Source organism: Malaya genurostris, chromosome 2, assembly GCF_030247185.1.
Source record: "Malaya genurostris strain Urasoe2022 chromosome 2, Malgen_1.1, whole genome shotgun sequence".
In the NCBI taxonomy this organism is placed as follows: domain Eukaryota; kingdom Metazoa; phylum Arthropoda; class Insecta; order Diptera; family Culicidae; genus Malaya; species Malaya genurostris.
Window position 1 is genome coordinate 164,108,860 of NC_080571.1, and position 24,552 is coordinate 164,133,411.

The 24,552-nt window shown below is 36.6% G+C and overlaps 2 protein-coding genes across 2 annotated transcripts in view; one reads left to right on the forward strand and one right to left on the reverse strand.

The window, feature by feature from the left end:
* Positions 1 to 871: 871 nt before the first annotated feature.
* LOC131428961 (prostatic spermine-binding protein-like) lies at positions 872 to 1,291 on the reverse strand. The gene has a single exon (XM_058593017.1). It carries the CDS (start codon positions 1,289 to 1,291, stop codon positions 872 to 874), a length of 420 nt encoding a protein of 139 aa, XP_058449000.1.
* Positions 1,292 to 8,115: 6,824 nt separating this feature from the next.
* LOC131427131 (uncharacterized) overlaps positions 8,116 to 24,552 on the forward strand; it is a 395,071-nt gene continuing 378,634 nt past the window's right edge. The window contains exon 1 of the mRNA XM_058590067.1: positions 8,116 to 8,283. Within this exon, the coding sequence (XP_058446050.1) occupies positions 8,281 to 8,283 (3 nt within the window). The 5' untranslated portion in view covers positions 8,116 to 8,280. The remainder of the gene's footprint in view (positions 8,284 to 24,552) is intronic.

Consider the following 24,552-nt stretch of genomic DNA (forward strand, 5'->3'; position numbering starts at 1 on the left):
AACAAACTTTTCAATAACTTCTTCGCCTCTTGAACAAAATGTGACTAAAATTCTGGTATATTGTCAAAATTTCAATCGCATGAAAAGCCCAGACAAAATGAAATAAATTCATCAAAATTTAATAGCCTCCTCTTTCGAAGTAATTCTAGGAACTGAAACTAGCTGGGATGAAAGTGTCAGAAGCGAAGAAGTATTTGGAAATAACTTTAATTTCGGCACGATTGACATCTATCTTTTTGTCAGAAAAAATCTGGAGGTGAGTTCTAATAGCCATTAACTATTGATTTACTTCTGCAGAAATTATTACTCCCAAATTTCAAGAATTTGAACATGTATGGGCCAAAGCCTCAATATCGGGTGAAGTTCATATTTTCTGCTCCGTCTACTACCTCCCCCCCCACCCGAAAATTCAAACAAATCATCTTTTGAATTATTCTTCCAATCTTTAGATACAGTCATTTCGAGCTTTTGGAACTTGAAGTAAAGCTTCATATTTTTGGCGACTTCAATCAACGTCATGCGGACTTCATTTCTGACATTGAAAATGAATCCATCTTACTTCCAATCGTAGGAGAAAACGAAACATTGTATTACTTTTTCGACAAAATATCTAATTTTGGGCTGCATCAAGTAAACTTCGTAAAATTTTATCAAATTGTAGATAATATATTTGCAGAAACTTTACAGAAGAAAAGAAGAAGAAAAAATTATGATAACGGTTTTGAAAATTGAATTTGTTGTTTTGCTCGGCTATACTCTCTTGGTATGGCGCTGATTTTGATCTGCAGTGTTACGGTGGTTTCTTTTGTTGCAAGGTAGGCTTATATTTCAGAACTGTTTTCACTGCACGTTGTCACTTTAGTTCAAAGTCCTAATCGCGGTCGTCGTCATTGCAGTCGTCGTCGTTGCGATTGTCGTCGTCTTCATCACGGTCATCGTCGTTGTGATTATCGTCATCGTTACGGTCGACGTCGTTGCAATTGTCGTCATCGTAGTGATTGTCGTCGTCGTTGCAATTGTCGTCGTCGTTGCGATTGTCGTCGTCGTTGTGATTGTCGTCGTCGTTGCGATTGTCGTCGTCATTGCCATTATCGTCATCGTTACGGTCGAAGTCGTTGCAATTGCCGTCATCGTAGCGATTGTCGTAGTCGTCGTTCCGGTCGTCGTCGTTGCAATTGTCGTCGTCGTTGCGATTGTCGTCGTCGTTCCGGTCGTCGTCGTTGCAATTGTCGTCGTCGTTGCGAATGTCGTCGTCGTCGTCGTTACGGTCGTCGTTGCCAATTATCGTCATCGTTACGGTCTACGTCGTTGCAATTATCGTCATCGTTACGGTCGACGGCGTTGCAATTGTCGTCATCGTTGATATTCATTCCAGTGCGGTCACCACACCATGGTGGACTGTGGGAAGCCGGCATCAAGGTGGCAAAGAGTTTCCTGAGTAAGCTCGGTGGTGATAATCGTTTCACCTTCGAGGAACTATATACCGTTCTCGCACAAATAGCAGCCTGCATGAATTCACGTCCGATTACTCCTCTCTCCGATGACCCCAATGAACCACAGCCGCTTACGCCAGCACACTTCCTCATCGGGCAATCGTTGTCAGCTATTCCTGAAACTAATATGTTAGAGCGTCAAGTTGGATCACTAAACAGATGGCAGTATGTCAAGAATTTCGTGCTCGATGGCAGTCTGAGTACGTATTGTCCCTTCAGCGTAGGACTAAGTGGAACAGATCTGCTCGAAATCTTGTTGTAGGAGATTTTTTTTTGTTGGTCGGTGATAACGAAAAGCCAAACAATGACCAATGGGTCGTATAATAGAGGTGTTCCCAGGAGCTGACGACCTAGTCAGGGTAGTTGCCATCAAAACGGTAAATGGCATAACTAGACGGGACGTGAGAAGAGTTCGGAGGATTCCCATGGAAGACGATGAGTATGCGGCAGGACGGAAGGGAACAGAAATTCCTCGACGGAATTTGGTGGGCGGATTATGTTGTGGCAGAATCTAAGGACAGCCCTCCAACGAACGCGAGGACTTCCAATACCATCACAAAACATCGGGCTATCTTATTATCAAGTTGAATTCGATTGTTTCATTTCAGTAGCCATTGTATTTCTTATAATAAACTGTTATAAAAGGGTAAGGGAAATTGAAATCGAGTTAGTATTAAAAAGGTATTCCATCAGTTCGAGCTCGCATCTCAGCCAACACAGTCGAAAATCGTTTGCGGTCGAAGCAAAAGAAACAAAGACAATACAGTGCAGTGAACAATAGAGTGTACGGAATGGTCAAATACGATTTAACAAAGCCTGAAACTTGGCCAACAAGGCCAAATTCAATTTGTATAGATTTCAAGCGTTGCAAAGTTAGACCAGCAGCAAATGAAATTGAAATCTTACTTAAAGAACGAATGCATCTAGACGCTAATAATGTAAGTGAGATTCAATTCAACAAGGCGTCTAACTGTGTGTACATTATGTTTAAACGTGAAAGCGATGCAATTGCATTCGCTTCGGTTAACAACGAGGTGCACAGCGTTGAGTGTGACAACATTAAATACAAAATTCCTGTGCACATGGTGGACAATGCCATGCAAGTACGCGTGCATGACCTTCCCCCGCAGTCCACCGATGAGTGTGTTCGGGAAAGTATGTCGCAGTACGGTGAAGTTCTTTCCATCGAAAGGGAAGTATGGCGGAATTTTTTTCCGGGTATCCGGAATGGCGTGCGAGTGGTACGTATGCAACTACGTAAAGCAATTCCATCTTACATCATTTGTAATCAAGACGGGAAACATCCGTGTAAAACGCTGATTACGTATGAAAATCAACTGGTTACATGTCAGTTTTGTGAACAACCTGCACACTACGGTAAACCTTGCACTGAAACTGAGAAAAGAACATCTTCAACCAAAGACAAGGTCAACCGTTCAACAACGAAAACTAGTGAGCGTAGTACTCCTGTTTCACCATCAAACCAACCAACAACTGCAACCAATGTACAACAAGGCGCTCCTACAGCAACTAGCAACGAGCTCAAGACTGCGAACAACAAGGAAAACGAAAAGAAGACTGAAATCAACAACAAAACCATCGATGCGGCAATGGAGGACGAGACGAGCCACGAACAAAGTGCCCCTCAACCCTCGCAGGAGGAAAATGGAAGCTCTTCTCCTCCTAGAAAAAGAGTGACAACGAGATCCACTTCGAAAAATTGTTCATTTAAAAAATCGGCTAATTCGGCCACGTAAAGCTTGTACGCAAATAGGCCTGAATAAAAAACATATTTCAAATAAAAAAAAAAGGTATTCCATTAAGAAGCGCACCCACTTTATTCGTTCCGAAACACGCATTTTAGTCACTGATCATCACGTTATCAGATTTATATAATCTAACTACCAATAAATTCGAAATTTTTCAACGTAAACGTGTATTGCAACAACATTGGAGTGTTTTAATAATACACTATTAAAAACCTGTCTTATTTGACCAATGTCAGCACCAGCCAATCAAAACGCAAAGAGAACAACATATTTTCTGCTGTACAATTGCGTCGGTATAAAATATGAACATTCCAGTTTTCTGTATTCTAGTAAAAATACGCTGCTGATAGTTGTGGGGGATTTTAATATAGATGCCTCAAAACAGATAATATTAAATTCATTGATTTTATGAGCAAGTTTATGAACTTGGATATAAAATATGTGATATGAATTGCAAATATTCGAAAACTCCCAAATACGGAGTTTTCTTATAAATTTAAAAAATTTTATTATACCAATCATCCAATCACGTCCACTACAAAACTTTCCATCTATGTCCCTAGATTGTTCACAAGATATTAGAATCTATTCAATCACCATTGATTCAATTGGATCACACCTTCACTTGATTGCCGTTTTTCTCGAGCGATTTCAGAACCACCGTAGTCATCTAAGGAACGACTCAGACGGTCCGTCACAGTCAAAATTAGTCGACTGTTACTACTCGGGATTTATGAACCTACGCTCCATTCTCCATCATTTCGTCATTGAATGCAAGTCAGTTGAAGGCTCCCACCAACATTTTAAACTTAGAGATCACATCAACGTTGTCAGCGGAAGATGATCTTATTCTACTTAACTTTTATTTGGTGATTTTATCTTACTAAGAAGGGCAAGAATTAATAATTCGAATCTATCGCTGGATAATTTTTATTTATAGTTCAAATGAATTTATTCTCATCGATAGCCAATGTTAACCTCGCAATACCCAAAACCAAAAAGCGAAAATCAATCGCGAAATGATCTAAAGCTCACAGCACTAATCACACGATGACAGTTTCATCGAAAAAGTTAGTCATGATAAGTTAGATTGTAATAAACTCCGTCTAAAGGTTGAAAAAAAAAGCTATGCTTTGATTATAGGTCTCACCTTGGAAATCTTCCCAAAGGAATCGGAAACAAATGTTGTTGCTACAATTAAAAAAATTCTGTATAGTTTTAATGACACCAACAGAAAACAGCTGAAGGTTTTGAATCGTGTTACTAACATTCTCACATAAAAAGGGTTTTTGCTACGACATGCAGCTGAATGCAGATTATTCGTAGAGCCGTGTTATATAAAAATATGAATGGGAAGATGAAATCAACATGTTATTTTGCTCTATTTTCTTTATATATATATATATATATATATATATATATATATATATATATATATAAATGCTGAGATCATTCTTTGTAATTGCATCACGTAAGAACCGATGGACGGATTTACATGATTCTTTCTTGTTTGATCAGTATTTACCCCCACCGGGTTCGAAGAATAGAATACTAAATCGTTGAAAAAATCGTTTGGTGCGCAACGAGTAGTTTTGTGCGGAGATTTCACATGCATACTTGATCCATTCGATTTGACATTTCGAGATACGTGCTTAATTGGGTATCGAAATTATTGCTTGAAAAATTACCGGATGGCGGAAAGCACAGGACTGTTTTAACTGACCCAGGGTAGTTTCATCAAACAGACACTTTTTACGAAACTGAGTTGGGTCCACACTTAGCAACGGGTGTTTGAGCAAACCTGAATAAAAACCAGGTTCGAAACTGACTCGATTTCCAGTTCACCAACGTTGGAACTAGGTTCAAAACTGACTTTTAACATATGGTTTGACAAAAGTTGGGGTGGAAACTGGGTTAGGTTTGAAATCAAGTGAAAACGACACAAATGAATTAATGGCGGAATGCATATGACTATATGACCGCTATACTGCCCATACTTGCATATCAGTCCCATATGAAAAAAATAGATCAAAATTTTATTTCCATTTTTTTTTATTTATTGCGCAACCCAAATGCTAAATCATGGTATTATTACATGAAATATCAATATGAATATATATATATATATATATATATATATATATATATATATATATATATATATATATATATATATATATATATATATATATATATATATATATATATATATATATATATATATATATATATATATATATGTATATACCAAAACAAAACAAAAAGAAAATAAAAAAGAAGAATCTTAAACGTCAGTTCATTTAGCTTTTCTTACTCGATTCTGAATGATTTCCAAACGAACCGGTTGTTGGAAATATTTCATTCGGAATCGGTTATTGCACTGAAGTTGGAATTGATTCGGAATCCATTCGGATCTGATAATGTGGGATGCGCCTTCTAATAAGATGTTATGAAACTGTGGCCGGTATCATTATGCAAAACCCAAAACAATAAAGAAGAATGGCTAACAAAAAATTGAATATTACAAACTACTTTTTTATTCAATACCCTTTACCGCACTTCCCCGCATATTATTGATCAGAATATCATCACGACGATAAGGAAATTAAGATTTTACGCGATTTGAAATGCTCGAATGTTTGTTTACCATACTCTGAGCGCTCTGATTGCCTACCAAATGCTTCAGATTTTGGCTACGATAGCACTTACTACACTTACCTGTATGGTTCAATTCACAACTGAAACATTGAAAAAATAGAAAGCAAAAAGCACACAAAATTTACAAACAAGAAAAAAGTGACACTCATCTTTTAAATTACATAGACCTCTGCAATCAACTCAAAATAGTCATAAATGCAGCACATGAAGAATATAAACGCAAAATTGAAAACGAAATTAAGACTTATCCTAAGAATTTTTTTCACTACACGAAAACTGAACTGAAAAGCAACAATTTTCCATCTCAAATGCATCATGCATCGACGGACATGTAGGAAAAATAGTACAGAATTCGGCAAATAATTTGCAAACTTTTTTCAGGAAGTATATACATAGTATTCAGAAACTGATCGTGACCGTGAATACTTTTCTTTCATACCTACATTTTCCAACTCCATCTCTGTAAACTATCTATCAGAACATGATATTTCGACAGCACTGAAAAACTTAGACGCCTCGAAATGGCCTACATCTGACAGTATACCACCAATATTCTTAAAAAATCTAGTTAAAGAACTCACACTACCACTGCAACTAATTTTTTACATATCACTTAATAAATGTACTTTTCTCAAAGCATGGAAATCTTCATTTCTTGTACCAATATTTAAATCTGGTTCAAAATCTAACATTTGGAACTACCGTGGAATAGCCATTATCTCTTGCATTTGAAAATTATTTGAAAAAATTGTAAAACTTTTTCAACAAATGAAGAACGTAATAAGTAACAAACAGCATGGCTTTTTCAAAGGCCGCTCAACTACAACAAATCTCCTTGAATTTGTGACATTCACTCTGACGCAATGGAACCACGTAGAAACTCTTTACACCGACTTTGGTAAAGCTTTCGACCGTACTGCCACACCATTACTTCTATACAAACTACAAAAATATGGCATAGAACCTAGCCTTCAGGAGTGGCTTGAATCATGCATATCATAACGAATCGTGTACAAGTAGTTCGCTTCCAAAACATAAACTCGTAGCTAATTAATGTAACATCTGGCGTACATCAAGGCTCTCATCTAGGGCCTCTTATTTTCATTTTAAATATAAACGATGAATTTCATGAAATTCATGAAAATTAAAAATATCAACGACGCTGTAATATTCCAGAACGAAATCAATCTATTCCACATTTGGTGCTCCGAAAGTCTACTTCAACTCAATGTAAAAAAATGCAACTCAATAACTTTCAGTAAGAAAAACGAAACCCATAGACATATTTTTAGGAAATCAAACAGCAGAATAAAGTAAAATTGTACGAGATTTAGATGTAATCATGGACTCCAAACTAACATTTGTGGAACATTATAACACAATAATCAATAAAGCGGATAATATGCTGGGCTTTATCAAACGCTTCAGTCATAATTTCTAGGACCCATATACTATAAAATTGATATAGTACATATGTCAGACCCATCTTGGAATATTGCAGCCTAGTATGAAATCCATATAACATTATTCACGAAGAATGCATTGAATCGGTACAAAAACAATTAACTGGACAGCATTTCCTCTACCATCATATGAAGCACGCAGCATGCTCATCAATATACAAACACTTAAAGAACGCCGCGACTTTGCAATCAGCGACATTATATCTCAACGCATTCAATCAGCTCCATTATTATCGTAATTAAATTTTTATACCTTTATATACCTAGCCGTCAACTACGTTCCAGGCAATTAGTTTTAGAAAAAACATGCTAGAACAAATTATGCCAAATACAGTCCAGTCAATCGAATAATGCGCCATTACAATCAATACTGCGAACATCTTGACTTTACTATGTAAAAAAATCAAATAATATCTCAACTTTGTTGTAGAAATAATGCGTAGTATGTAAGTGAACATTGTAAACAATTTATATGTAGTCTACATTTGCTTGACGAAATAAATAAATTTTGAATATTAAAGAATAATGTTTTCAACATATATTTTTGTGTTCTCAATAGCAAACAATTTAAGCATCAAGAATATGATTTCAAATCATCACATCCAACATCATTTAAAAATTTCCATGCATTCCATGCACCTAAAATTTGTTTTATTTTTATTATCATGGTGATAATAAAATACTAATACTACTCTTTTGTGAACTGTAAGGAAGATAATATTAAACTGAGTTTGACAAGTATGTTCGTTCGGAATGATGACAGGAAACCTCCAAATTTGATCTAATTCCACTTACATTTACTTTGAGTGCACGTTAACAATTTAGCGTAATCCATACTGGTTTCGCATTGAAATTTCCAAAACTGTTAAAAGCGTAAATTTTAATTAATCGATAGTTATGGTAAGTTATTTCTCTTTTATTGTTATACATATTTAAGCTAAATATTACTCCAGTGTATAAAAATCACACTATTACTGGCAAATAAGTTGTCGGTTTACTTGGTGTTTGGCATAAAACTGCCAATGATTACACTATTCCTGATCGGAAAACTTATTTTGATTTCTCACCATTCACCAACCAATTTACCATCCAAAATCAAGCGGTTTCATACATTCGTTTATAACTAAAACTGGATGGTTTCTAGCAAATGTAAGCTTCATCAATGAACATAAATTGAATCAAAAGAAAGGCAGCGAAAACTTAGCTTCTTAATCCACCTAAAGGTATAATAAATCTCTTCATTAAATTAAATTTTAACAATTTCATCAAAACATAGTTCTCCATTAATATATTTTTGAACAGATTTTCATTTGATTTTTTTACACAAATGCATACAGTTTGATTCAAGTAGTTCACAAAGGTGTGTTTCAACCAGCTTGGTGGCAAGGATAGGGCGCTGTAGTAAGTGCTATCGTAGCCAACATCTGGGGCATTTGGTAGGCAATCAGAGCGCTCAGAGTATGGTAAACAAACATTCGAGCATTTCAAATCGCGTAAAATCTTAATTTCCTTATCGTAGTGATGATATTTTGATCGATAATTTGCGGGGAAGTGGGGTAAAGGGTATTGAATAAAGAAGTAGTTTGTAATATTCAATTTTTAGTTAGCCATTCTTCTTCATTGTTTTGGTTTTTGCATAATGATACCGGCCACAGTTTCATAACATCTTATTAGAAGGTGCATCCTACATTATCAGATCCGAATGGATTCCGAATCAATTCCAACTCCAGTGCAAGAACCGATTCCGAATGAAATATTTCCAACAACCGGTTCGTTTGGAAATCATTCAGAATCGAGTACGAAAAGCTAAATGAACTGACGTTTAAGATTCTTCTTTTTTCGGTGAGAATAAATTTATTTGAGCTATAAATGGAAATTATCCAGCGATAGATTCGAGTTATTAATTCTTGCCCTTCTTAGTAAGATAAAATCACCAAATAAAAGTTTTGTAGAATGAGATCATCTTCCGCTGACAACGTTGATGTGATCTCTAAGTTTAAAATGTTGGTGGAAGCCTTCAACCGACTTGCATTCAATGACGAAATGATGGAGAATGGAGCGTAGGTTCATAAATCCCGAGTAGTAACAGTCGACTAATTTTGACTGTGACGGACCGTCTGAGTCGTTCCTTAGATGACTACGGTGGTTCTGAAATCGCTCAAGAAAAACGGCAAGCAAGTGAAGGTGTGATCCAATTGAATCAATAGTGATTGAATAGATTTTTATATCTTGTGAACCATCTAGGGACATAGATGGAAAGTTTTGTAGTGGACGTGATTGGATGATTGGTATAATAAAAATTTTTAAATTTATAAGAAAACTCCGTATTTGGGAGTTTTTGAATATTTGCAATTCATATCACATATTTTATATCCAAGTTCATAAACTTGCTCATAAAATCAATGAATTTAATATTATCTGTTTTGAGGCATCTTTATTGAAATCCCCCACAACTATCAGCAGCGTATTTTTACGAGACTACAAAAAACTGGAATTACGCAGTTGTACAGCAGAAAATATGTTGTTCTCTTTGCGTTTTGATTGGCTGGTGCTGACATTGGTCAAATAAGACAGGTTTTTAATAGTGTATTATTAAAACACTCCAATGTTGTTGCAATACACGTTTACGTTGAAAAATTTCGAATTTATTGGTAGTTAGATTATATAAATCTGATAACGTGATGATCAGTGACTAAAATGCGTGTTTCGGAACGAATAAAGTGGGTGCGCTTCTTGATGGAATACCTTTTTAATACTAACTCGATTTCAATTCCCCTTACCCTTTTATAACAGTTTATTATAAGGAATACAATGGCTACTGAAATTAAACAATCGAATTTAACTTGATAATAAGATAGCCCGATGTTTTGTGATGGTATTGGAAGTCCTCGCGTTCGTTGGAGGGCTGTCCTTAGATTCTGCCACAACATAATCCGCCCACCAAATTCCGGCGAGGAATTTCTGTTCCCTTCCGTCCTGCCGCATACTCATCGTCTTCCATGGGAATCCTCCGAACTCTTCTCACGTCCCGTCTAGTTATGCCATTTACCGTTTTGATGGCAACTACCCTGACTAGGTCGTCAGTTCCTGGGAACACCTCTATTATACGAACCATTGGCCATTGCTTTGGCTTCTCGTAATCACCGACCAACAAAACAAAATCTCCTACAACAAGATTTCGAGCAGATCTGTTCCACTTAGTCCTACGCTGGAGGGACAATACGTACTCAGACTGCCATCGAGCACAAAATTCTTGACATACTGCCATCTGTAATAATAGTGATCCAACTTGACGCTCTAACATATTAGTTTCAGGAATAGCTGACAACGATCGCCCGATGAGGAAGTGTGCTGGCGTAAGCGGCTGTGGTTCATTGGGGTCATCGGAGAGAGGAGTAATCGGACGCGAATTCATGCAGGCTGCTATTTGTGCGAGAACGGTATATAGTTCCTCGAAGGTGAAACGATTATCACCACCGAGCTTACTCAGGAAACTCTTTGCCACCTAGATGCCGGCTTCCCACAGTCCACCATGGTGTGGTGACCGCACTGGAATGAATATCAACGATGACGACAATTGCAACGCCGTCGACCGTAACGATGACGATAATTGCAACGACGTACACCGTAACGATGACGATAATGGCAACGACGACAATCGCAACAACGACGACCGTAACGACGACGACGACGACATTCGCAACGACAACGACAATTGCAACGACGACGACAATCGCAACGACGACGACAATTGCAACGACGACGACCGGAACGACGACGACGACGACAATCGCAACGACGACGACCGTAACGACGACGTCGACGACAATCGCAACGACATTCTGGCACACAAATATTACAAAATAACCAGTATAGTTCTTTATGATAAAATAATTTAATTTTCGATTTACAAAGAAGCAATCTTTTTAGTTCTTTAGGTAACATTTAGAGACATTAGAAGAGCTGATTTTGCATAATGTTCCACATTGTTGTCCGGTTCCCGTTGTATTTTGCTCCAATGCAAACGACCACCAACAGGATGATGTAATCGATCTTCTTCTTCGAAGGGAAACTGGCACTGCGACCTGAACGTTTGAGGCTTTATACTACGCCAAAGGTCTGCTTTCATTGCCAACTGCTCCACCTGACGATTGAAGTCCAAATGAAAGCACGACCTGAGCGTTTGAGGTTCGATACCACGCAAAAGGTCTGCTTTCATTGACGACTGCTTCACCTGACGATTGAAGTCCACATGAAAGCACGACCTAAGCGTTTGAGGCTTTATACCACGCAAAAGGTCTGCTTTCGTTGACGACTGCTCCACCTGACGGCTGGAGTCCATATAAAAGCATTGCCAACTCCTCCACCTGACGATTGAAGTCCAAATGAAAGCACAACCTGAGCGTTTGAGGTTTGGTACCACGCAAAAGGTCTGCTTTCATTGACCACTGCTCCACCTGACGATTGAAGTCCAAATGAAAGCACGACCTGAGTGTTTGAGGTTTGATACCACGCAAAAGGTCTGCTTTCATTGACGACTGTTCCACCTGACGATTGAAGTCCAAATGAAAGCACGACCTAAGCGTTTGAGGCTTTATACCACGCAAAAGGTCTGCTTTCATTGACGACTGCTCCACCTGACGGCTGGAGTCCATATAAAAGCATTGCCAACTCCTCCACCTGACGATTGAAGTCCAAATGAAAGCACAACCTGAGCGTTTGAGGTTTGGTACCACGCAAAAGGTCTGCTTTCATTGACCTCCACCTGACGATTGAAGTCCAAATGAAAGCACGACCACGCAAAAGGTCTGCTTTCATTGACGACTGCTCCACCTGACGGCTGAAGTCCATATAAAAGCATTGCCAACTCCTCCACCTGACGATTGAAATTCAAATGGAAGCACAACCTGAGCATTTGAGGTTTGGTACCACGCAAAAGGTCTGCTTTCATTGACCACTGCTCCACCTGACGATTGAAGTTCAAATGAAAGCACGACCTGAGCGTTTGAGGTTTGAAACCACGCAAAAGTTCTGCTTTCATTGACGACTGCTCCACCTGACGGCTGAAGTCCATATAAAAGCATTCCCGACTGCTCCACCTGATGATTGAAGTCCAAATGAAAGCACAACCTGAGCGTTTGAGGTTTGGTACCACGCAGAAGGTGCACTCTCCGAAGCTGCTGGTCCCACGACGTCTGCTTCCGTCCAACGCACAAGAAGAAATGATCGATTTTCGACCACGGTTCCCCTTTTATAAGCAGTCAGTTGAAGATATGTGCCTGACTACCTCAAAATCGTCGTCCTTGCGCGAAAAAGCCAAGCAAAAGTAGAGTTTTCCGCGTTGTTTTCAAAGTTTAAGAAAACTTAATTTTTGAGTTGTTTGTGGTTATCTCACGCTGTTCAAAATATTATCCTAAATTCCTGATCATATTTTTGATGAAATGGTGAAAGAATTATGTTGCTACCGTTGATACAAGTCGAGATATTCACGATTAAATTCTGCCCATTCTTCCATATGGCTAATTTTGAAAAGGCAGCCCATAGTAAAGTAAGTCGTATTCACGACAAAATACTCAAACCGACAATTCAGTAGATAGAGAATTCTGTATTATTTTCATCAAATCTATCGTCGCAGGTGTGTACGTCCAGTTGTGCATATCATAGCGCAAACCAAGACATATTCTTCCTGATTTGTTGTACTGCATAGTGAATATAACAGAAATGTTGTCAATATGAATGTTGTTTATATTTTTACTAGTGCTGCTTTTGTGAATTTGCTGATTTTGTGTGTCAGAGATATTAGAATACCAAATGTGAAAATAGTAAATTACCATATAATGGTCACAAATAGACACACTAGCAAAAATAAGCTAAACATGATTATGTCAAAGTAGTTTCTTAAAAAACTGCTAGGCTTCGAGACAAATGCCATACAAATTTCAAGCTAAAGATCAAATGTGATGACTAAACGTTATCTTACTATCGTAATACTATCTAAACGTAACGAAGAAATCGCTCATCTGTAATGACGAATTGACCGCTCGTCAGTTCGACTGCCGACTGCTATCGACGAGAAGTTATGGTTAGTTTCGTAATTGAGCACCTAGGGATCTGTCTAGCTCTGTTGCGGTCGAATCCAAGATTTTCCCTGAAATTAAACAAAACAAAGTGAGGCTTGGAAAAGAAATTCAGTTAGGTTAAGAAGAGAAATTCATTTCATTAGCATGTTATTAATTCTGATAAAGACTCTTAAGTGGTGGACGAATATAGAGTTCCATAATCATAATAATAATATTCAAAATTTACCTTCGAAGCCTTTGAATTAAAACTAAATAATCCACACTCATTTTTTTTCAACTACGAACACAAACTTTTTTACTTTTTTTCACGTTTTTCACGTGTAGTTAATGACGTTTAAGTACGATTCAGACGGACCGGTTTCTTCCGTCACCGTCACTGGAACGTCAACGTCAGTCACCGTCATTCTGATTCACACGATCCGGTTTCCTATCCGTGTCCGTCATGTCATTTTCTTACACGTTTAATTTGAAGAACTTAGTTTCGCACAATTTTATTCCACTAATACAAAATCTGGGAGCTTTTGAAGCCAATCGATCTGTTGTTTTCCTACCTTTTAATCGAAAAAATAACTTTCAAAATTAACTAGAAAGAGGAAAAAACAATACAATCAGTTCCACTCAACAACGTAACGTACTTTGCAAATCTACTGATAAGTTTGATTACTTATATGTGGTATATTTCGTTTAAGAGTGAGATCTCGACACCGAATACAACACATAACAAACGTCAGCTCAATACTCTAATCATATGAATCCTGCATGTGTGCGATAATCACAGTCCGTCAAATATTCTTTCGGAGAAATGTTGACGGAGCTCGCCGTTGACGGACGTTGACGTTCCGGATCTCTGCTGGATCGTGTGAATGCGCAAAGGGAAAACTCATTTGACTAATTTTGACGGAAGCTGACGTTCCGGTGACGGTGACGGAAGGAGCCGGATCGTCTGAATCGTACATTAAGGAGCAAGACTCTTTGCAAGCGTATGAGTAATGTCAGCAATGTGTGCGTAAAAACAAATTTCGGCGCTTCTTTTCCTGATTTCACTCAATGAATCTTCCATATGGTTGAAAAATAAACCAATCGGTTCATACTACTTTAAATTGCAATTCAAGAAAAGCGAAAATCTTAGTCTAAAACTCTTCCGTTTTCCTTAAAACTGCTCAAGAAAAATGATTTCAGTTTCAGCTTACTTCCAATGACACATTTGATTATCAACAAATACATTCCTATATGGATTTCCTCTTGCAGAAATTATTGCGATATAAAGATTAACGTACCTTCTATAAGTAATCCCGCAAAAAAGAAACCTATAATTTAACACGCGAAAGGCAATGGATATGGAATGTTGTCGTAAAACTATTTATTTTTCCGGAAAACTGCTTTTGTAACAGAAAATATCTAGTTTTGTTTATTTTGTGTAGCGCAATCCAATACAAATGCATTGAAGCAGTGTTGCTAACATTTTCATTAAAGAATTAAAATCTACATTCATAAAATGTAACCAATTTTCCATCAAACGTTGGTGAAAAATTGATCAAAAGTAATATTTCATCCAAAATCTCAGACTTAACATTCATTTGAGAATAAATTATTGTTGAAAAAGATTGTTTGAAACTCAATCGTGCAAGCCACTTTGATAAACTCGTTGCACTGCATATATGAATACATAGATCTATGACATACGTACCAAATTCAATGTACTTAATACACAAATTACCAACCCAAGTTAACTTGGTTTATTCTTGATCCATAACATAGTGGTGTCCAGACGAAAATTCTTGTTTTTTTTTGCTCGCCAGACAAGGCTAGTTACCGTAGTTCTTCGTTGATAAATTCAAATTTCCGTAGATTTCCGTAGGAAAAATCCAAATAGGTTTTGCACGATGACGACACAAATGAACTGACGATGAATCAAGTTCATCTTTGACAGTTGTTGTGTGCTTGTTTTGTTTTGCGACTGCAAGTTAAAAATAGAAAAAATGACGAAAAAGTGGCTGTTAAGGTGAAATGTAGCGGAATGCGAAAATCGCGTTTTTAATCAATTATTCAAAAACTAGACCGATTTTCGAGAAACCAAAAACACTTAAGTTTTCGAAATCAAATTTATCATAACTAAGTATTCTTAGAATTTTGAAATTTTGCTTTGCCGAGCCGTAAATGGTTTTTGAAATGTATAAACGGTTACTGTTCCGTTCCACGGGGATGATTTTAGAACTGAAAAGAAGTGTTTGTAGCAGAATTTCACAAAGAATCTGAAAATGCAACTCAAAATTATAAAATTTTAGCGAAAACAACCGAAAATTGAAAAAGTTTTCATAAACTTTTCTGCATTTTTTTTATTGCTTGCGCGCTGCTGTTTCGTATTAAGGTGGTGTGAGAAATGCACGGTGGGCACGGTGGCATTATATCGTGAGCAAAAAATAGATATAAAATAATGACGCAAATTTATGCAGCATTGGGTTCTGTGTTGAAATAAAAACGACTTGAATACAATAAAATGAGTATTGTAAGAAATCGTTTATTTTCTAAGTAGCTGTCATTTATACAAACAATGTGATAAACATTGAGGGCCAGCTTCGAGACAGTCAGCATGGAAAACTTATTGGAATTCATTGGTTTTTCAATTATTATGAATACAATGAATCAACGCTTGATTTTGCTTTCAAAATCGATTGAATAATAAGGAACTACGAAATAACTTTATATTCAATTTCGTGCCCCAAATATGTGCTTGAGAAAAGATTCACTAAATAATTTTAACTGCATGGTATGATGATCTATTAGTTATAATTGGAATGTATTCCAATAATGTAATCTAAGAAATTATTAAACTATTGATGATTTCTGGCACCGGAGGCCAGAGGCTGTTTGGTCTTCGGTTCGTTATCGTTGAAACAGACATTTCTAGACTCATCATGCTATACAATTCCGAAAGTCGCTTCCGAAAAAAAGTTAATGGTGAATACTTTTACGTAAATTCTATCTCATCGGCGGGAAGGGTCTGGTGAACGACTGGCAAAGATATCGAAAATACTTGAATGTTCTCTTGTCTTCAACCGTTCTTTTGAAGGAGAATCGATGCTTGCTACTAAAATCAGGCATATACATGGTTAGCAAGTTAGTCAATACATATACATTTAACCTCATGTTAATCATTCATAATTACTCATGATATATAGCTCTAGTGTAAGAGTAATCACTAACAATGATGATTGAATCAGCATATATTCAAAGTGTGAAGAATTCTAAAATCCACACTTTGAATATATGCTGATTCAATCATCATTGTTAGTGATTACTCTTACACTAGAGCTATAAATCATGAGTAATTATGAATGATTAACATGAGGTTATATGTATATGTATTGACTAACTTGCTAACCATGTATATGCCTGATTTTAGTAGCAAGCATCGATTCTCCTTCAGAAGAACGGTTGAAGACAAGAGAACATTCAAGTATTTTCGATATCTTTGTCAGTCGTTCACCAGGCCCATCCCGCCGATGAGATAGAATTTACGTAAAAGTGTTCACCATTAACTTTTTTTCGGAAGCGACTTTCGGAATTGTATAGCATGATGAGTCTAGAAATGTCTGTTTCAACGATAACGAACCGAAGACCAAACAGCCTCTGGCCTCCGGTGCCAGAAATCATCAATAGTTTAATAATTTCTTAGATTACATTATTGGAATACATTCCAAATATAACTAATAGTTCATCATACCATGCAGTTAAAATTATTTAGTGGATCTTTTCTCAAGCACATATTTGGGGCACGAAATTGAATATAAAGTTATTTCGTAGTTCCTTATTATTTAATCGATTTTGAAAGCAAAATCAAGCGTTGATTCATTGTATTCATAATAATTGAAAAACCAATGAATTCCAATAAGTTTTCCATGCTGACTGGCTCGAAGCTGGCCCTCGATGTTTATCACATTGTTTGTATAAATGACAGCTACTTAGAAAATAAACGATTTCTTACAATACTCATTTTATTGTATTCAAGTCGTTTTTATTTCAACACAAAACCCAATGCTGCATAAATTTGCGTCATTATTTTATATCTATTTTTTGCTCACGATATAATGCCACCGTGCCCACCGTGCATTTCTCACACCACCTCAATACGAAACAGCAGCGCGCAAGCAATAAAAAAATGCAGAAAAGTTTATGAAAACTTTTTCAATTTTCGGTTGTTTTCGCTAAAATTTTATAATTTTGAGTTGCATTTTCAGATTCTTTGTGAAATTCTGCTACAAATACTACTTTTCAGTTAAAAAATCATCCCCGTAGGACGGAACAGTGACCGTTTATACATTTCAAAAACCAATTACGGCTCGGCAAAGCAAAGTTTCAAAATTCTAAGAATACTTAGTTATGATAAATTTGATTTCGAAAACTTAAGTGTTTTTGGTTTTTCGAAAATCGGTCTAGTTTTTGAATAATTGATCAAAAACGCGATTTTCGCATTCCGCTACATTTCACCTTAACACTCCTAATAAAAAGCCTAAAACTAAAGTTACGCGGAACACCAAGCCTCAAAAAAAGAAAATCTTCGGATCGGTAGCTTTGAGCTATCATAGCTCAGTTGTTACTTGACCAATTTCGATACATTTTACACCCTCGAATTTTGTGAAGTTTGTAGATTATTTTAAGTATATCATTAATGACGATCGTTTAGGAAAAACTAATGAAAATCTGGTTTTTCCCGTTCCAAGTATTTTTTCAAGCTCAAAATGTGCCCTATCTGCATTCATGCGGCACCTGCATCGCGAATCGGATATTGAGAACCTCAACTTCACCGAGTCATAACTTTGTTGTTAGTCAACCGATCTTCAAAATTTTTTCACCATTGGAAAGGTACTACTTCCACAAATAAAATGCACTGAAAAAAACTAAAAATAGGGTTGTCTACCCAAAGTTATAATGAAAACTGTAGATAGATGACCTAAGAAATGATGAGACTTTTTACAATGATCGTAAATATCTCGAAATTCAAAGCGATGACCTATATATTTTTATACATCATTCGATTGCTAGTGAAACCAGCTACGATTTTTGCTCAACTACCATTCCTGCACAATCAAAAGAAAACATTAAGATATCGATAAATTTAAAAAATATATATGAATTTTTCATTTTTTTTTTCAGATGTTTGTATATAACTCGAAAATTAAAGCGATGACATGTACATTTTTTTGATTCAAAATATTGGAGTCATTACCAGAAACAATGTATTGATGACCGAAATAATATATCCGTTCAAAGAAGCTCAAGAAATTTGGTACCAATACAGAGAATCTCTATTATTGGGAAAATTTTGCCATCAAAATCAAAATAAAAACTTTGAAATTTTATGACATATATTTTTACCTTTCTCTATAGAAAGGTATTAGAATTGCTGGAAAAACCGACTTTCGAACGGAGCCTCGGAGATCCATAGTGTTATATATCATTCGACTCAGTTCGTCGAGATCGGAAAATGTCTGTGTGTGTGTGTGTGTGTGTGTGTGTGTGTGTGTGTGTGTGTGTGTGTGTGTGTGTGTGTGTGTGTGTGTGTGTGTGTGTGTGTGTGTGTGTGTGTGTGTGTGTGTGTGTGTGTGTGTGTGTGTATGTATGTGTGTGTGTATGTATGTGCACTTTTCGAAGATATTTGAACGCGCTCAATTTTCTCAGAGATGGCTGAACCGATTTGAACAAACTTGGGCTCGTTTGAAAGCTACTGTCGGGCCATTGATCAAGTTCGAAGATCAAATGGTTGTGACTTTTGGTTCCGGAGATATGATTGTATAAGTGACGTAACCGACAAAAAGCGTTGTATTTGAACGCGCTCAATTTTCTCAGAGATGGCTGAACCGATTTTAACAAACTTGGGCTCGTTTGAAAGCTACTATCGGTCCATTGATTAAGTTCGAAGACAAAATGGGTGTGACTTTTGGTTCCGGAGATATGATTGTATAAGTGACGTAACCGACAAAACACGTTGATTTTTACCGCTCTTATATATATAAGGGTGCCAAAATTTTGGGATCACCTCTATTTTTTCCGTTAAGCTCTAGTGCTCAAAAGTTTTAGCACCTCGAAAAAAGCCTTCATGCAAAATTTGAGCTAAATCTGACATCCGTAAGGGGTCCTGCCTGGTGGTTTGACAATTTTCGATCTTGAAAAAACACAGCAACTCTTAAAACGGTTTTTCCAGCAATTCTAATACCTTTCTATAGCGAAAGGCAAAAAGCCTTCTTAGTCCACTTAGTGAAATTTTGATATATCTTGAAAAATCACCATAGGGGGGAGTACATGAAATTTTCGAAATCGAAAAAAAATTTTTGATGCCAAAAGGCTTAGAAATGCATGAAACGTCGAGATTTAGTCATCTCGAAAAAATTTTTTTTTGAAAAAATCTACTTTTTGGTACTTAGAAAAAATATGAAAATTTTTCTAAGTCCCAGAAAGTTGATTTTTTCAAAAAAAAATTTTTTGAGATGACAATAAATTTCGATGTTTTATGCAGTTTTAAGAGTTTCGGCATCAAAAAAAAATTTCGATTTTGGAAATTTCATGTACTCCCCCCTATGGTGCTTTTTCAAGATCGAAAATTGTCAAACCTTTACCACCGGGCAGCACCCGTTAAGCATGTCCGATTCAGGTCAAATTTTGCAAGAAGGCTTTTTTCGAGGTGCTTAAACTTTTGAGCACTAGAACTAAACGAAAATAAAGGTGATCCCAAAAATTTGGCACCCTTATATATATATATATATATATATATATATATATATATATATATATATATATATATATATATATATATATATATATATATATATATATATATATATATATATATAAGAGCGGTAAAAATCAACGTGTTTTGTCGGTTACGTCACTTATACTATCATATATTTGGAACCAAAAGTCAAACAACCATTTGATCTTCGAACTTGACCAATGGCCCGATAGAAGCTTTCAAACGAGTCCAAGTTTGTTAAAAATCGGTTCAGCCATCTCTGAGAAAATTGAGCGCGTTCAAATACAACGCTTTTTGTCGGTTACGTCACTTATACAATCATATCGCCGGAACCAAAAGTCACAGTCATTTGATCTTCGAACTTGATCAACGGTCCGACAGTAGCTTTCAAACGAGCTCAAGTTTGTTAAAATCGGTTCAGCCATCTCTGAGAAAATTGAGCGCGTTCAAATACAACGCTTTTTGTCGGTTACGTCACTTATACCATCATATCTCCGGAACCACAAGTCACAGCCATTTGATCTTCGAACTTGATCAATGGCCCGACAGTAGCTTTCAAACGAGCCCAAGTTTGTTCAAATCGGTTCAGCCATCTCTGAGAAAATTGAGCGCGTTCAAATATCTTCGAAAAGTGCACACACATACACACACACATACATACACACACACAGACATTTTCCGATCTCGACGAACTGAGTCGAATGGTATATAACACTTTGGGTCTCCGAGGCTCCGTCCGAAAGTCGGTTTTCCAGCAATTCTAATCCCTTTCTATAGAGAAAGGCAAAAAGCCTTCTCAGTCCACTTAGTGGAATTTTCATATATCTTGAAAAATCACCATAGGGGGGAGTACATGAAATTTTCGAAATCGAAAAAAAATTTTTGATGCCAAAAGGCTTAGAATTGCATGAAACGTCGAGATTTAGTGTCATCTCGAAAAAAAATTTTTTTTAAATCGACTTTTTGGGGAATTAGAAAATATATCAAAATTTTTCCGTCCCAGAAAGTAGAGTTTTTCAAAAAAAAATTTTTTTTGAGATGACACTAAATTTCGATATTTTTTTTCTAAGTACCAAAAAGTAGATTTTTTCAAAAAAAAATTTTTTCGAGATGACTAAATCTCGACGTTTTATGCATTTCTAAGCCTTTTGGCATCAAAAATTTTTTTTCGATTTCGAAAATTTCATGTACTCCCCCCTATGGTGATTTTTCAAGATATATGAAAATTTCACTAAGTGAACTAAGAAGGCTTTTTGCCTTTCTCTATAGAAAGGTATTAGAATTGCTGGAAAAACCGACTTTCGAACGGAGCCTCGGAGACCCATAGTGCTATATACCATTCGACTCAATTCGACGAGATCGGAAAATGTCTGTGTGTATGTGTATGTGTGTGTGTGTGTATGTGTGTGTGTGCACTTTTCGAAGATATTTGAACGCGCTCAATTTTCTCAGAGATGGCTGAACCGATTTGAACAAACTTGGGCTCGTTTGAAAGCTACTGTCGGGCCATTGATCAAGTTCGAAGATCAAATGGCTGTGACTTTTGGTTACGGAGATATGATTGTATAAGTGACGTAACCGACAAAAAGCGTTGTATTTGAACGCGCTCAATTTTCTCAGAGATGGCTGAACCGATTTTAACAAACTTGGGCTCGTTTGAAAGCTACTATCGGATCATTGATCAAGTTCGAAAATCAAATGGGTGTGACTTTTGGTTCCGGAGATATGATTGTATAAGTGACGTAACCGACAAAAAGCGTAGTATTTGAACGCGCTTAATTTTTTCAAAGATGGCTGATCCGATTTTTACAAACTTAGGCTCGTTTGAAAGCTACTATCGTGCCATTGATCAAGTTCGAAGATCGAATGGCTGTGACTTTTGGTTCCAGATATATGATTGTATAAGTGACGTAACCGACAAAACACATTGATTTTTACCGCTCTTATATATATATATATATATATGGGTGCCAAAATTTTAGGATCACTTCTATTTTCGTTAAGTTCTAGTGCTCAAAAGTTTAAGCACCTCGAAAAAAGCCTTCATGCAAATTTTGACCTAAATTGGACATGCGTAAGGGGTGCTGCCCGGTGGTAAAGGTTTGACAATTTTCGACCTTGAAAAAGCACCATAGGGGGGAGTACATGAAATTTCCAAAATCGAAATTTTTTTTGATGCCGAAACTCTTAAAACTGCATGAAACATCGAAATTTAGTGTTATCTCGGAAAAATTTTTTTTTGAAAAAATCAACTTTCTGGGACTTGAAAAATTTTCATATTTTTTCTATGTCGCAAAAAGTCGACTTTTTCAAAAAAATTTTTTTTCGAGATGACACTAAATCTCGACGTTTCATGCAATTCTAAGCCTTTTGGCATCAAAATTTTTTTTTCGATTTCGAAAATTTCATGTACTCCCCCCTATGGTGATTTTTCAAGATATATGAAAATTCCACTAAGTGGACTAAGAAGGATTTTTGCCTTTCTCTATAGAAAGGTATTAGAATTGCTGGAAAAACCGACTTTCGAACGGAGCCTCGGAGACCCATAGTGTTATATACCATTCGACTCAGCACGACGAGATCGGAAAATGTGTGTGTGTGTGTGTGTGTATGTGTGTGTGTGTATGTGTGTGTGTATGTGTGTGCACTTTTCGAAGATATTTGAACGCGCTCAATTTTCTCAGAGATGGCTCAACCGATTTTAACAAACTTGGGCTCGTTTGAAAGCTACTGTTGGGCCATTGATCAAGTTCGAAGATCAAATGGCTGTGACTTTTGGTTCCGAAGATATGATTGTATAAGTGACGTAACCGACAAAAAGCGTTGTATTTGAACGCGCTCAATTTTCTCAGAGATGGCTGAACCGATTTTAACAAACTTGGGCTCGTTTGAAAGCTACTGTCGGGCCATTGATCAAGTTCAAAGATCAAATGACTGTGACTTTTGGTTCCGGAGATATGATTGTATAAGTGCCGTAACCGACAAAAAGCGTTGTATTTGAACGCGCTCAATTTTCTCAGAGATAGCTGAACCCATTTGAACAAACTTGGGCTCGTTTGAAAGCTACTATCGGATCATTGATCTAGTTCGAAGATCAGATGGCTGTGACTTTTGGTTCCGGAAATATGATTGTATAAGTGACGAAACCGACAAAAAGCGTTGTATTTGAACCCGCTCAATTTGCTCAGTGATGGCTGAACCGATTTTAACAAACTTGGGCTCGTTTGAAAGCTACTATCGGATCATTGATCACGTTCGAAGATCAAATGGCTGTGAGTTTTGGTTCCGGATATATGATTGTATAAGTGACGTAACCGACAAAAAGCGTTGTATTTGAACGCGCTCAATTTTCTCAGAGATGGCTGATCCGATTTTAACAAACTTGGGCTCGTTTGAAAGCTACTGTCGTGCCATTGATCAAGTTCGAAGATCAAATGGTTGTGACTTTTGGTTTCAGATATATGATTGTATAAGTGACGTAACCGACAAAACACGTTGATTTTTACCGCTCTTATATATATAAGGGTGCCAAAATTTTGGGATCACCTCTATTTTCGTTAAGATCTAGTGCTCAAAAGTTTAAGCACCTCGAAAAAAGCCTTCATGCAAAATTTGACCTAAATCGGACATGCTTAATGGGTGCTGCCCGGTGGTAAAGGTTTGACAATTTTCGATCTTGAAAAAGCACCATAGGGGGAAGCACATGAAATTTCCAAAATCGAAAATTTTTTTTGATGCCAAAACTCTTAAAACTGCATAAAACATCGAAATTTAGTGTAATCTAAAAAAAAAATTTTTTTGAATCAATTGGTGTCAAAATTAGTATCCAAAATTATTTAATAAAAGTATGAAACATATTTTCATGAGACTGTTATGAAAGAAGAGAAAGGCATTATCACACCACTAGGTGGATTAAGAAGGGTTTTTTAGATTAGCATCACTGTTCTCATACAAATAGGCAACGCAAATGTCAAGCACTAGTTTGGAAAAATGATGCTGAACACTGAAGCATGCTTTTGTGAACTACTCGAATCAATCTGAATCAATTGGTGTCAAAATTAGTATCCAAAATTATTTAATAAAAGTATGAAACATGTTTTCATGAGACTGTTATGAAAGAAGAGAAAGGCATTATCACACCAATAGGTGGATTAAGAAGAGTTTTTTAGATTAACATCACTGTTCTCATACAAATAGGCAACGCAAATGTCAAGCACTAGTTTGGAAAAATGATGCTGACTGTGTGACATAAACACTGAAGCATGCTTTTGTGAACTACTCGAATCAATCTGAATCAATTGGTGTCAAAATTAGTATCCAAAATTATTTAATAAAAGTATG